Source organism: Lycorma delicatula, chromosome 2 (assembly GCF_047948215.1).
Source record: "Lycorma delicatula isolate Av1 chromosome 2, ASM4794821v1, whole genome shotgun sequence".
NCBI classification, from domain to species: Eukaryota; Metazoa; Arthropoda; class Insecta; order Hemiptera; family Fulgoridae; genus Lycorma; species Lycorma delicatula.
Window position 1 is genome coordinate 182,595,347 of NC_134456.1, and position 14,265 is coordinate 182,609,611.

Genomic DNA, 14,265 nt, shown 5'->3' on the forward strand with positions numbered 1-14,265 from the left:
ATAAGATATGACGAACATAAGTTTTGCTGGCTAAAAATGTCGTTTAGTGGAAAGAGAGAGAAAGAAAATAAAATTTCATAAAAGTTTATCATTCTCCCGATTATCCTGATGTGACTTTGATATTAGTCAGTCGGAATGTGTAACTGGGGTAGAAACGCTTTGACAGAACTTGGTTCAACTGCTGAAGTAGGACTAGTAAATCCTACTAATAACATATACATACGAATTAAGAAATCAGTCAGACGTTATCTTAAGCAACAACTTAGTAAAGTAAATGTGAGTGATTATACAGGTATGTAAAGTATAAGCCTCGAATATAATTAATAGTCATACAACTACTGTAATTTGTTTACGAAAGTAAAACAGCTGAATTTAAACTGCCCTAATTTTTTTAAAAACCTCTTGGAAAAGATTACATATTACAAACCAAAGTTTCAGTAAAGTTGTAATAACATTTCATTTAAAGTGCCAGAGAAGCGACGTTTATATAATAACTGCAAAATCACATTTACTACTTCTTCTTGTATATTTGATTTCAAAATTCAAAATTAAATTAAATTAAAAACAATTTGAATTTTCCTTTCAGATTATCTTATAAAAACTAATTTTTTCCTTTGTAAAATTGATAAACTTAGAGTAGCTGATGAAAGGAAAGAAAAAAGTTTTTAAAACATTAACTTTAAAATAACTCATCCAACCGCCTTTGTATTTTAATAATTATAAAATATTTTCGTACAGGTGTGATCAGCCTCGGTTACAAAAAAAATTCATATTTTGCTGATTTGCCTCAAATGGACCATTTTAAAAGATTTTATCGCCCCGTTTACATTGTCATAATTTGAATTTCGTTTGCTTCTCTACATAAAAGAATCTTGAGTATTTAATAAAAAATAAATTTTACATTTTCCTTATTAATAATAGTTACTAATTTTGTTGACAAATAACATTTTTGAGTTTTTTCTATTAATAATGTGAAAAAATTTACTGAGAAAAAGATTTGACAAAGATAAAAATAAAAGTTCATATTGTAACATATGTTAACGAATAATTATGTAGTTGTTAATTGATGTTACGTTATGTAGTACACATTCACTCATTTATAATGTTCTACCATTACGGCAGGACCTGTCATGGTTGCTGTTCTCCACCTTGTTCTATCTTTGGCTAACCTCTTTGTTTCAGCATATTTTCCCTTTTCCATAATTCTATTCATCATCTGAAATCTCTTCCTTCCTCTTCCTTTCCTTCCATACACCAAGCCTTCTATCGCTTCCAAAAATAAACATCTTCTTCTCATGCAATATTCTAGCCAGTTCCTTTTCCTATATTCAATCACGTTTAGCATTTTGCTAAACGTTTTTGTTCTCTCCGATTCTCCTTAATATTTCTTCATTCGTTACATGGTCTTGTTTGTCATCTGACATTTATCATTCTGCACCGCACCCACATCTCAGAAGTTCAATTCTTTTTCTGACTGTCTTCCTCATCGTCCACATTTCAGGTTCGTAGAGAATCACACTCCAAATAAAACATTTCATTAATCTCTCCTTAACACTAAGTTAACTTTTCACAAGCAGTCTTCCCTTCTTATTAAATGTCTGCTTACTTCTTGATATTCTTGTTAATTTCTACTGCGGAAATCAGGTCATCATCAGTTATAAAACTCCCTAAGTACTGAAATTTCTTCCCCCACTCTAAAACTTCATTTCTTATCTTAATCTCAACCCTCTCCTCTTTTCCACCTAATACCATACCTCTTAATTTTTTTTTTTGATCCTCATATCATGACTTTTTGCAAGCTTCATTTAAGTCATTAAGCATTTCATTCAGTTTACTTGGGCTCTCCGCCAGTATCGCCATTTCATCAACAAAACGTACGCATTCTATCCTTTTTGCCCCGATCATTCCCATGATCCCATTCAAACAGCATTTAGTTATTTCTTTCACATGTATACTAAATAGTGTTGGTGACATGGAGCATCCTTACCTCACTCGCCTTCCAATCCCTCTTTTTCCTTTCATTTCGTCTCCTACCCTCACTTTTATTATCTGGTTATAATACAGCTCTTCAAGCCAATTCCTTTCTTTTCAAAAATTAACAGTAATTTAACCCATCTAACTCTGTCAAACGCCTTTTCTAGGACGACAAATGCAACATAAACTCTCCGCCTCTTTTTCTATGTATCTCTCACCTATTACTACGTACAGAAAGACGATTATTTTGATTAAAATACAACGGGGGGCTATCTTGTCAATTGAATGAATTTCTAATACAATGTAAGAGTAGAACAAGCTTCAATTTAATAAAGCTTTGATTTCGTAAAATACTTTTTACAATGTTATTTTTATAAAATTTAAATGATAGACATTTTGTCTATGGAGTAGGCATCCTGTACAATGTCCAAACATGTACAAAGTCTATACAAGACAGGTGAAATTCTTGATATATTGATCAACTGTAAGAAAATAAGTTTGATTTCATTAAAAAAAAATATTTACCAAATGATTCTTGAAATCTTAATCAAGGATCATGATTTAAGAAACATCCACTTCAGCATACTTAACTACATAATGAAGTTAAAAAATTTGCCTGTTATGAAGCGTGTTATTACTCGATCTAGGCAAAGAGTATGCCCATTAATTAAAATTCAAGGATATTTACTGAAATTCATTGGTGTATTCTGAACCCGAAGAATAAGAGTAATAAATAACAGGAGAAATATATTTTTGAATTATACATCCATATAATATATCTTCCTCATGAATGTTGGTATTACAGGTTATAGTTATGATTATTTTTCTACTACTATGAGATACTCATTACGATGTCCACTGAATAGTTTTTCATACACGCTCAAAAGTTTTGTTTTTTGAATTTTTTTTGAAATTATTAATTTTACATTTCGATATCGTTGAATTAATATATGTTTTACCGTAAAACTTTTTAAAAATATATTTAGCTGATTAAAAATTGCTAAAAATGTACATATCAAAGACTAATGAACGCTGTAATGTGAAATTAATTGTAAAGATATGCATTTTTCTATAAAAAATATATTTGTTTTACCAAAATAATATTACTTTTCAAAAACAAAAAAAAATTAATTTTAATCTATTGATAAATAAAATTCTTGAAATGTGGCACTGTAAGTATAAAGAACCTCTTAGTAAAATAAAATATTCCTTTCATTTGATTACTAACATATGAAGTACACAATTTATCGGAATTTAAATGATTGTTTATATTTACCGTCCTCCTTATTTTAGATGCATAGTACATTAATTAAAATACTCGTATCTATCCAATTTTTGGTTTTTAATGTTGAAAAAATTTGGTTTCAACTAGCTAAAGAGCTAAAGTTAACAACAATGATTGAATTGTTTAACTATATATTTTTTTAATATTACACAAGGCTTACACTCATTTTTTATCCTGGTTCTCTTGAATAATATACGTTATCTGTACTGCACGTGTCTGGTCCGTTTATCTGTTTCCCAGTAACTTTATAAGATGAATTAATTTAAACGTAATTTTTATTATTTCACCAAATAATTTTTATTACTTTTTTTATAAATACTTATAAAAAAAAATACTTATATATATATATATATATACTGAAAGCGCGGTGCGATCCCCTGAGTTATTCTGTATTCAATCCGAAATTTAGTTGATAATTATTCCAGTACGTTTATCTAATTATATCGTTTATTTAGAAGCTTTACTCAATTTTGCTTCTTTAACAATTGAATAATTTGATAATTTCAAATTAAAAAATATTGAAAAAAGAAAAATAACGTTTTTATTTTATTCTTAGGTATAGCTCCTGATTAATTACGTATAATTCACACCAAATATTTGTGAAAGTGGATGTACGTTGAAGTTTATAGTAGCTTTAGTGGAAAGTTTGAAATTTACTCCATTCTGTATATTGGCCTGTCACTTGCAGTAACCTCTTAGCGGTTGTTAGGTAGAGATGTTTGGATTAATATTTTTCATTCAACTTAATAAGATATTATGACGATGCTCATAAATGCGTATATATTTCTTTTATTTTAGCAAATCCTTTTGGTAAAGTGACTTATTAACCTTTATGATTTTATTATTATGAAAAAAATATATAATTAAATCTATTTTATTAAATATGTAATTTAGTAATATGTTTTCAGTAATATTTATTTTACACTCATTAGAATTATTTACCAAGAATATTTGTATGTAAAGTAATGTTGCAGTTATATTAAAAATTATTTTTATTTATATAATTTTGAAATAGGTTTTCTTGTTAGAGATTAACGAAAGTCATTTTTTACTAATTTTGGAAAATTATTTTGGTTATGCCCTTAAACTACTTTATTTAATAAATCTTTATACTGGTTGATGATTAAGAAAATAAGATTGTATTATAATTATATTATTATTAAATATTTGTATAAAAACATTATTTTTTTAAGAAAACTCTGAATATTATAACTTACATACATCATGACCAGTTTTACCATACATGTATCATTGGATTATTAACCTTAGAGAAATTGTAGAAGACAGGCCATCAGTCTTCTCTGCATCTAATGTAATGGAGTTGATACATCGTGATTCTTGGAATATATTACCAATACTAATTAACATTTGGTCTTAATTTGAAGTTTAATTAATTTAAATATTGTATTAATTGTTACAGGAAGTTTTGGGAACATTGTGGAATCTCCTATTTTTGTAATGATATTTAAAATATTAAATATTGCGTAAAAATTACTTAAAGCCTGTATGACTCTTCTTTCACTGAATACGTGAAAGGGTTGATCAATCCCTAGTTATCTTAATTATTAGTAGTTACTTATATGGCTGTCTTAATTATATACTATTCGAATTAGCTTAGTTTAAACTAGAGGTAACACCACTATAAAATATAAAATTATTTTAAAATAAAATTAAAATTATATAAAAATATACTAAATTAAAAATTTAACATAGATGTTAGTTTTAACACAGTTTTTTCAACTTTTTTCTGGCCACTGAATGGAGAGTGGTTATTGTCGAGCTATTTGTATAAAAAATGATGCTAACTGATGCTACTTATTACTCGTATTATTCTTATTATTAATATGATAAGCATATTTTTCATCGGATTTATTATTATTATTATTATTAGTTTTTCATTACTAAGAATTATCTTCAATAACGGGTATCTCTATTTATAAGATGAAAATATATTACTTTACTTTATTTAATACGTAATTAACGATAGAAATTTCAATAAAATTCAATTAAACTGAGAGTAAGATTTAGTCAACGTAATCTAATAACGCTGAGTTAGAGGACATTAATAAACCTCTATTAATTTATATCTTGGACTGCATAATTAATAATTATCAGTTTATATTCATAACACCATAGTTATTTATTATTACATTGTTCCAATGGGTCTCGCTAAAAAACAAGTTTAGAATTTCACATCCAATGGGAGCAAGTTTTCGTTGTTTACGCTTACTTTCATTTTAATTAGGGGGTAGAAATATTATTAGTACTAGTTGCTCCGCAGGGTTAATGTTACAAAGTAATATGTATTATAAAAAATCGGCTAAAAACCTGTTCCGTTTGCAACACGTCTCAGCCCCAACCCCTTGGTTTTTCTCTTTCATTTCCTACAACAGGTAAAATGTGTGCTCAAAACCTATTTTCAGTGCGTCCAGGACTGATCGAGGTGATTTTTTTTTTGCTCGGAATACCCGCAGATATGTCACCAAGGACGGACCTTCATAATGAATTTTTTGTAAGTAATGATCTTGGAAATTTCCTCAGTTAAGGAATAGATGATGATTTTTTAATAATTTTTCAGAGAAGACTCAAGTTTGGGATCTGATAACGCTTGATGACGTATCTGTGGGTAACTTCGAGCCGAATAAAAAAAGAAATCAGTCCGTTACGTCCAATAAAACGCTCAGAGGGACTGGAAACAGGTTTTCAGCCCAATTTTAATAAATTAGATAATATCAACCGGATTCAACATCGTCGTGTAACATAGTTATTACTAGATACGTTCCCTAAAAGCTTTATATATATCCAACTTCAGTAATTGGTTTTATCCCGTGACAAATTGATCAATCTTGTGAGAGATCTGTTATTTGAACTCTAATGACGGAAAAGCAAGGAGTCATTAAAATTAATTACTAACTATACGTTTAAGTGCACTTGGAAGTAGATTATTAGTGCATCATAGTACAGCTGTAAAAGGTTGATGGGCAATAATATTAATCTCTCATTGACACATTGCTTAGTCGTAGTTAATACACAATACTTTAAAGTATTTGTACAATATGATTTATATAGGAATTTCATTAAAGCACCAACGAATAATAACTTACATTTTTAAAATTTAATTTTCTTTAGTGTTGATTTATTTATAAAAAATGTTATTTATAAAATAAATAACAATAATAAGAATATTTGAATAATTTATTAATTTATTGAAAATTAAAATAGTTTCTTTTATTTATATAAGACATTTACCTGTACTGCTAGAGATAATGATGCTAATAATATATACATACATATACGAAGAATTTTCTTCTTTTTTTTTTTGCTTGATATATTGCTTTTAATTTTTTTATGCTATATGTCTAAGCTATAGCGCATGGCTTTGATCACACTAATTAAAATAAAGTTACGCTTTTTTAAGCATTAATAATAAACCTGTTTTATTTACAATGTTTTTTGAGTTAGTCTTTTCTTGAATAAAATGTCTACTTTTTAAAATTATCTCAACAATTGGTTTCAAATGTTTCAATTTCAGCTTTTAAGCATTTAATCATTTTATTAATGATAAATGCAAAAGACAATTTTTCTCCAATATTTTATTGGTAGCTCTGTTCAGAAAATATGACTACGAAAAATAGAAAAACTTTATAAATAATTCTAAGTAAACTAATAGTAAGTTATAAAATTAACTAAGTACTAATACTAGCTATTATTTAATAATTATATACACACATATCCAAATATTATAACAGAATTTTTAATAATTATATAGTTAATTTTTTGTAAAAATTAAATACTTTGTAGGTACTTCATTATTGTACTAGTAAAAAATTAGTATTATATTGTAATTACAGAAAATTGTCATTTGCAGTCTTGGGGCCTAATGTTACTTTACTTCACGATCTTTTTTAATTAAGCCTGTAAAAATATGCTCCAAAAAACTGAAGTAAAGCCAAAAAAATAAGTACTTACAAAACTCGACTTTACGTGCATTTTAAAGCACAAAAAATCTAAAATGATTTTTAATCATTAATTCTAAAAGTAACTTACCTTAAAAACATTTAATTTTTGTTCTGATAAGCTAACAAAAAAATTTGTTTAGTAATAAAAAACAACCAGTAATTCTACCGTAATGTTGGAGACTAAAAATGTGGTTCAATATTTTGTTGAACCATATTTATAGTGGACCACATAGTAGAACCACATAAGGCATATAAGTAACTTTCCCATGAAAATGAATTGTTGTCATCTCTTTTTCCGAGCAATGATGTAAAATAACAGTTCCGTAATTTTTTATGTAATTGTTACAGTACTTTTTCCTCCATCAAGTTAAAATGTTAGCTGTTGTAAAGATAAAAATTTATATTTATTTTTAATTATTATTTTTGTCCCGTCGTAATAGAGGTTAATTTTTTAAGATTTACTGTCTACATACATTTCCGTATTCTGTTGTTTTAAATAGTTATTACTAATCTATAAAACTGCCCGGTAACTGGAAAAGTAATTGGTTCAAAGACGCCTAAAGTTTTCCTCATTTTACACTGATTCAATTCGAGTAAAATTTAAATTATAAAAACGCCTAAAAATTCTTTACAAAAGTTTTCAAGATTAAAAACTTACAAAAAGTAGTAAAATAAAAATCAGGTTATATAAACAATTTTCGAATTCAACATACAAAGAAAGCAAAAATTCTCAAACAGAAACCAAACTACTTAAACAGTTTACTTAAAGGTAGCAAGCACATCGACAAATTACTAAACACCTTCAAATAAGATATGTTGAGTACGTAAAAAGAAAATCATTCCATAGAAATAAATTCGGCGTTTCCAAAAATCACAAATGTGTATATACGGATTATTACAATCTCGTCTAAATGAGAAAGAATCGACATTTTAACAAGTTAACGGATTATGAAATATAAAGATTAATATGAACATAAAGACCCCTCGGATCTGAGTTTATGCGTAATTGCGGATCCGTCTCCGGGAGACGGGGAGATTACAGACGAAAAATAAAAAACATGAAACATTAACTGGATAATAATTTAAATGGGCATTTTTCAATGCATCCGATTTTTTTTTTAAGATATCATATTAACTTTTTCTAAATATGTAACAAATTTATTATAAAACTGTAAAAACGTAAATTATATTTTATTTAATCTGCATAAATTAATCCATGCGAAATATAAATTAAGCTTATTAGCTGTTAGTATATAAATGCGCATTGAATATGACTTGACGTCTAATTTAAGAATCTTTTCCAGAAAAAAAAAAATTACTAAAAAATGTAATTTTACGGTTAAATTCATCCGTTCTGCATAAAACCTTTACTTGAAAGAAGTAACAACGTATCAAGTAACATCCTTCTTTTGTTTATCTAAAAAAAATTGTTAATTATGTTTTTATACTGCAGAGGATTGTAATAAAAATTGAGTGGAAGATTTTTTCGCTTTGTCTAAAAAAAATTAAGTTTTAAATTTTCTCTCAGGTATAAAGTTGAATTTAGTTTTATTAAAAATAATCAAAAAGGGGTTCTCTTTTTTATCTGCAGTTTAACCAAACTTGTAATTAAGGAACAATTTTTATCCTTATTATCAAGTAAAGTAAAACTCATTAGTAGAGACATAAATCTACGACAGTTAATAAGTTATTTTGATATGAGTTTTAATGAGAAAATCCTACAAAAATAGACATAGTGTGAACACACTATGTTTATTTTTATAGGATTTTCTCATTTAATATTTTATTATTAACAAAAAATTCTAGTTCATAACATCGAAACACATTTTTTTGAAAAATTACTATATCTTAAAATTTATGTATTTTCTTTTGTCGTTGTTCATTTGATTAAATATAAGAAAATAATAGATGTAGTGACAGCTTTTAACAAATAAATTTATTTCATTTAATTGTAAATACATGTATATGTATCTAAATAATTATACGTTTATCCAAAAATAGTTTATTATGCACGCAATACTTTAACTTTTAAACTGTTAACTTCTTTATTTTATTAAAGATACTATGTACTATTATATACATATCACCTCTATAATCCTTCTTGAATATTTATCGAGTTAAATTGTGTAGGAATATGGCGATGATGGGGAAGGTGATCTTAATAGAAGAAGACATTCTAGCCTCGCGGGGAGCGTTACACAATTAAATCAGTCTTCATACGATGAAGCAAATATGGTAAGTCTGAAAGCCTACTTAATTATATACATTGATGTGTAATTTTATTTTATTACTCAAAGGTTCACTAATTGAACATCAAAATATGTTTAATTATATACTAATCTTATTTATCTGTTTATATTTTTATTAAGGATCATTGTTGAAAAAAAAATGTTTACAGAAGTCGTGTAATTTACTAAACATGTTTTTCCTGCATTAAATATTTTACGTATAAGTAACTATACAATTTTTTTTCAGAAATATGTTACAAATTTACGCTAGAATTATACGTAGAGATCACGGAAAACAACTGTAGAATATGAATGTTGCTTGATAGGGGCTATTACCTTTACTCCAAATATTTTATGAATTAAATTGTTATAAACGTTAATAAAATTTAATTAACATAAAACTAAAATTATTTAAAAAGATCTATTAATTCACATACAATTTAATTATTAAACGAAAATCGGTTATAATAGAAACCAGAGTGAAAACACAAATTGATTTTACGCTATTTCATTTCATGAACGCAAATTATAAGTTCAGTAAGAACTTACCCTTAAGTAACAGGTGGGTAAATAATGTCTTAATTTAATAATAATTATGACTACAATTACAGTAATATAAAAATTACAGTAAGAAAATAAAAATTCTAGCAGACACATTAATCTATTTAATAATTTAAACAATAAAATTGACAGTTAAAAGTGGAATTTACCAATTAAAACTTTAATGAAAGATAAGTTATATGTATTTACAATTGAAATTGAAAACTTGAATTGCAAAAAACGTAACATAGCATCTCCGTACCACTTTATTTTTTATTTTTATTTAAGAACTAATAATTTTTATTTAATAAATAATCTAAATTTTATGTCCCAGACTAAACAATGGAATTGAAAAACGTGCAATAAAATTCATCTCGTATACTGTAATGACTCATCACTGGTTTTAATTGCAATGCATATAAGTACATTCTCTCATATTCATTAATGAGTTTTCTATAATCATTTATAACATATATATATATATATATATGTTATAAAATATAACACACACATAACGAACACATGTCTGTGTTCGTAGCAGACTAATCGTCTACGTAAATGATTTTATCAAAAATAATATATAAAAAAAATTTCATATGCTAGAAAGTTGTATTCGAGAAAGATTGCGCGAGCGATTGTCGCTAAAAAGGGGTCATTATACGTAAATAGGAATCGTTTTTTTTTTAAATCGGAAAACTGCAGGCAAAACGAGTTGTGTGAAGGACTTATCGTTGAACAAGTTAACCACGGCCGACAGCCTTAACGTCTCTATGTATATATTTTATAGTTTAAATTTACCAATTTTATATATAAATAAATAAATATATATATATATATATATATATATATATATATATATATATATATAAAATTTTATTTTATTATCTATAGGATTTTTTTTTTGAAAAGAAGGTATGCTTTTTTAACTTTATATCCTTTTTTATAAATTACGTGAACTCTTTTTTGTCGGATAAGAAAATTATTATCTTTTAACTACTAGATTAAAAATTACGTTGTACTTAATTATCAATTAGCTGTTAAATTATATTAATGAAGATTGTGGCAGTGAAATTAATTTAACTTAGTTTGTAATACACAATTATATAACTAAACTATTATAATTTAACTCAAATAGCGTACTTTTAGCGAATAGGAAGATGAATGTAATGTGAAAATCTAAAGCTATACCAAATAATCCTTCTATTGTTATTGCGTATTCGTTGGTTTTTCTCTTAAAAATTTTAATCTGAATAGGAATTGACTTTTGTTCTTCTAATAAAATATTTGGAGTTATCTCGTGATATTTAGATATTATATTGTTAAAAAGCTTTTACGTTACTGATATTTTTTTTTTTAATAATAAATTTTATAAGCGTACAGCAAAATTATCATTTATAACATATACTCGTATATATTGTTACAGACTAAATGTTTACGTAAATGATTTTATCAAACTGATGATTATCAATTGACGAAAAAGAATTTCATACGCTAGAAGGTTATATTCGAGAAAGAATGCGCGAGCGATTGTCGCTAAAAAAAAAGGTCATTATACGTAAATAGGAATATTTTTTTAAATCGGAAAATTGCAAGTAAAACAAGTTGTCTAAAGTACATCTTCATGATAAAGGTCAAGCTTTTTTTCTTACATCCGATTCAGTTTTATTCAGCTTCACCCGATTCAACTTTCTGATCACTTGTAAAAATTATATTTTTGAAAACGTTTTAAAATTTAATAAATAGTTTTTATTTATTTCAACAAAAACTAAGACTTATATTTATTTGCATTAATTACTTGATAGTTATTACAAAATATTATTTTTCCTTAGTTTATTATTTTGATTAATAATAACCACTAGTTTTTATGGTTTTGCGTACTGTATTAGAGATAATGAAATAACGACCTTTTTCTAATAACTTTATACAGTATTTTGTAATAGAATAAATAAATAAATATATATATATATATATATATATATATATATATATATATATACACACATTAACTTTAAATTTGTTAAATGAAGAATTTAATAAAACATGTAGGGAATCATTATATAACATGGGATCCAGGGCAAATGGACTAGAATCAACAAAGCTGTGCTAGATTTCTGGAGACTTCCGGAATATCACTCAAATCAATCAATCACCTTTATCCATTTGACAACCAAAGAAAATACATTACATTATAATTCTGATTACGGAATAATTATTTTTTATGTATTCATTTATCATTGTTTTTGTTTTACTCGTTCTTTTTCTTGTAATAGTTGAAATAGTGAATTGAACTAACTGGGTCGCTTTCTGGTCAGTATGTAAATCATTTCCTGTTGGCTTACAATACAATTCAACTCGTTTGTTTGTTGACTAAAATACTAATGTACATTTTACATAAGTGATTTTAGCAGGATAACTTTTATACTTCGTGATTGTTTTTAAAGTAAACAAACAAATAGAAATTTTTCATCTTTACAGCTACGGATTATGGATTTATTTATTTACTATTACTTTTTTATTACTGTTTGCATTTTATTCAAAACAAATTGCAAATACGTTAAAAAACATCGGTTATGTCGATGAAAACCTATAAACAATATTAAATTAAATTACATAACATTTAATTTATTTAATTAAAAGCAAAAATGTAACAAGATGATTTAATTTTATAATCAAAAATTTCTTTTCATAAAAAATTAAACACTGAGTATTGTTTATATACTGTATTATTGACTACAAATCAGCGTTTTTATTTCCGATATGACTATTTACTGACCACTTGAAGTAGTTTACTTCGTATTTTCCCCTGTGAAATAGTTTAGGATTGGCCAGTACTAGTCGCCAATGAGCGACCATCCATTATCTGTAAATATTTATCGTCTTCTTCTAGCCAGTTGTTTAATGAGACAAAATATTTTTATATATATTCAGTGGGCGTTATGAAAAAACAATCAACGTTTCCATGCTTTCATAATATGAATGTTTTATAATTAAAATTTCTTATTACTTATTTATATATTAACTCAATAAAATTAATTATTAAACTTTATTAACTTTTAATTATTATTTTACTTAATCTGTACATATTACTTCGTTATATTTACAGAAAGACTGAATAATATCATCATATCGGTGGAAAGAGTTAATAATATGTTATTGCAAATTAAGAAAAAGGAGGTTGATGATCACACGCCAATTTCTCAAGCAACTTTTTCTTTAATTATTTTTTCTTTTTTTAAGCGGCCTATGTTACTTGTCGGTTTAGGTAAATGGGTGAGGGAATAGATCTCTTGAAAGTTTCCCTGTGTCACACACACACACACACACACACACACACACACACACACACACACACACACACACACACACACACACACACACACACACACACACACACACAATAAACCTGTTTATAAATACATAAACGGAGAGTTTGGAAATTCGCTGCGCATTGCTTTTAAGTACCAAAAAATAATCATGGGTATTATTCTTCATATAACTTTTTTGTTGTATTTAAAAGATCCATTTCTTAGTAAAATTTTGAAAATATGGTTGATATTGCATTATTTACAAAGGAAGATCATAAAGATTTTTTATACGATAAAAAAATGGGTATATAAGTTTAAATTTGCATAAATAGTAATGCGGGCCTTAATTACGATATAAGTCGTTACGGAGATCCATTAGTTATGCTTGTTTTCAACAATATGTTGCCACTCGGCCGCAGTTGACAGGACAAAAACATTTCTGTCTGCACAGTATCATTGAAGGCTGGATCATCTCGAAACAATTTCAACAGAGATTATTTAATTTGAGTTTATTGCATTTTTACATGCATTATTGGATTCCATGTTATAAGGACAATAAAGTAAAGAGTGTTTTAACTGACCCTTAAAGCTTAAACAAATAAAATCTCAAGTAATTGCGTAGATACGCTTTTGAAGATTCGTTAATTGAAATTAACCTAATCGTGTACATACTGAAGATTACTTCAAGTTCTTCTGTTAATCTGAAACCTGTATTAAACAATATATATAAACGACCACCTACAGTCAAATGCGCAATCACTTTTTCAAAAATATACGAATGTAAATATTTTAGTATATTTACGTACCGGATACTAGGTATGAGCCAATCTTTTGTTTTATAGTCAGCATTTTTAAATTCTGGCAAAATGTTGATGAAGTACAAACTTAATATGAAGCTCTTAGTGACTAAGTTTAATATTATAACTTTTATAACCTTGCATATTTTTGTTACTAAATAAAAACTATTACTTAAA

At 26.5% G+C, this 14,265-nt stretch overlaps 1 protein-coding gene across 1 annotated transcript in view; it reads left to right on the forward strand.

Annotated features, from left to right (window-relative positions):
• Positions 1-14,265, forward strand: part of dysc (whirlin protein dyschronic) — an 857,123-nt gene that overhangs the window by 623,085 nt on the left and 219,773 nt on the right. Inside the window, exons 15-17 of the mRNA XM_075357689.1 lie at positions 127-292; positions 4,680-4,714; positions 9,349-9,453. Coding sequence (XP_075213804.1) covers positions 127-292; positions 4,680-4,714; positions 9,349-9,453 — 306 coding nt within the window. The remainder of the gene's footprint in view (positions 1-126; positions 293-4,679; positions 4,715-9,348; positions 9,454-14,265) is intronic.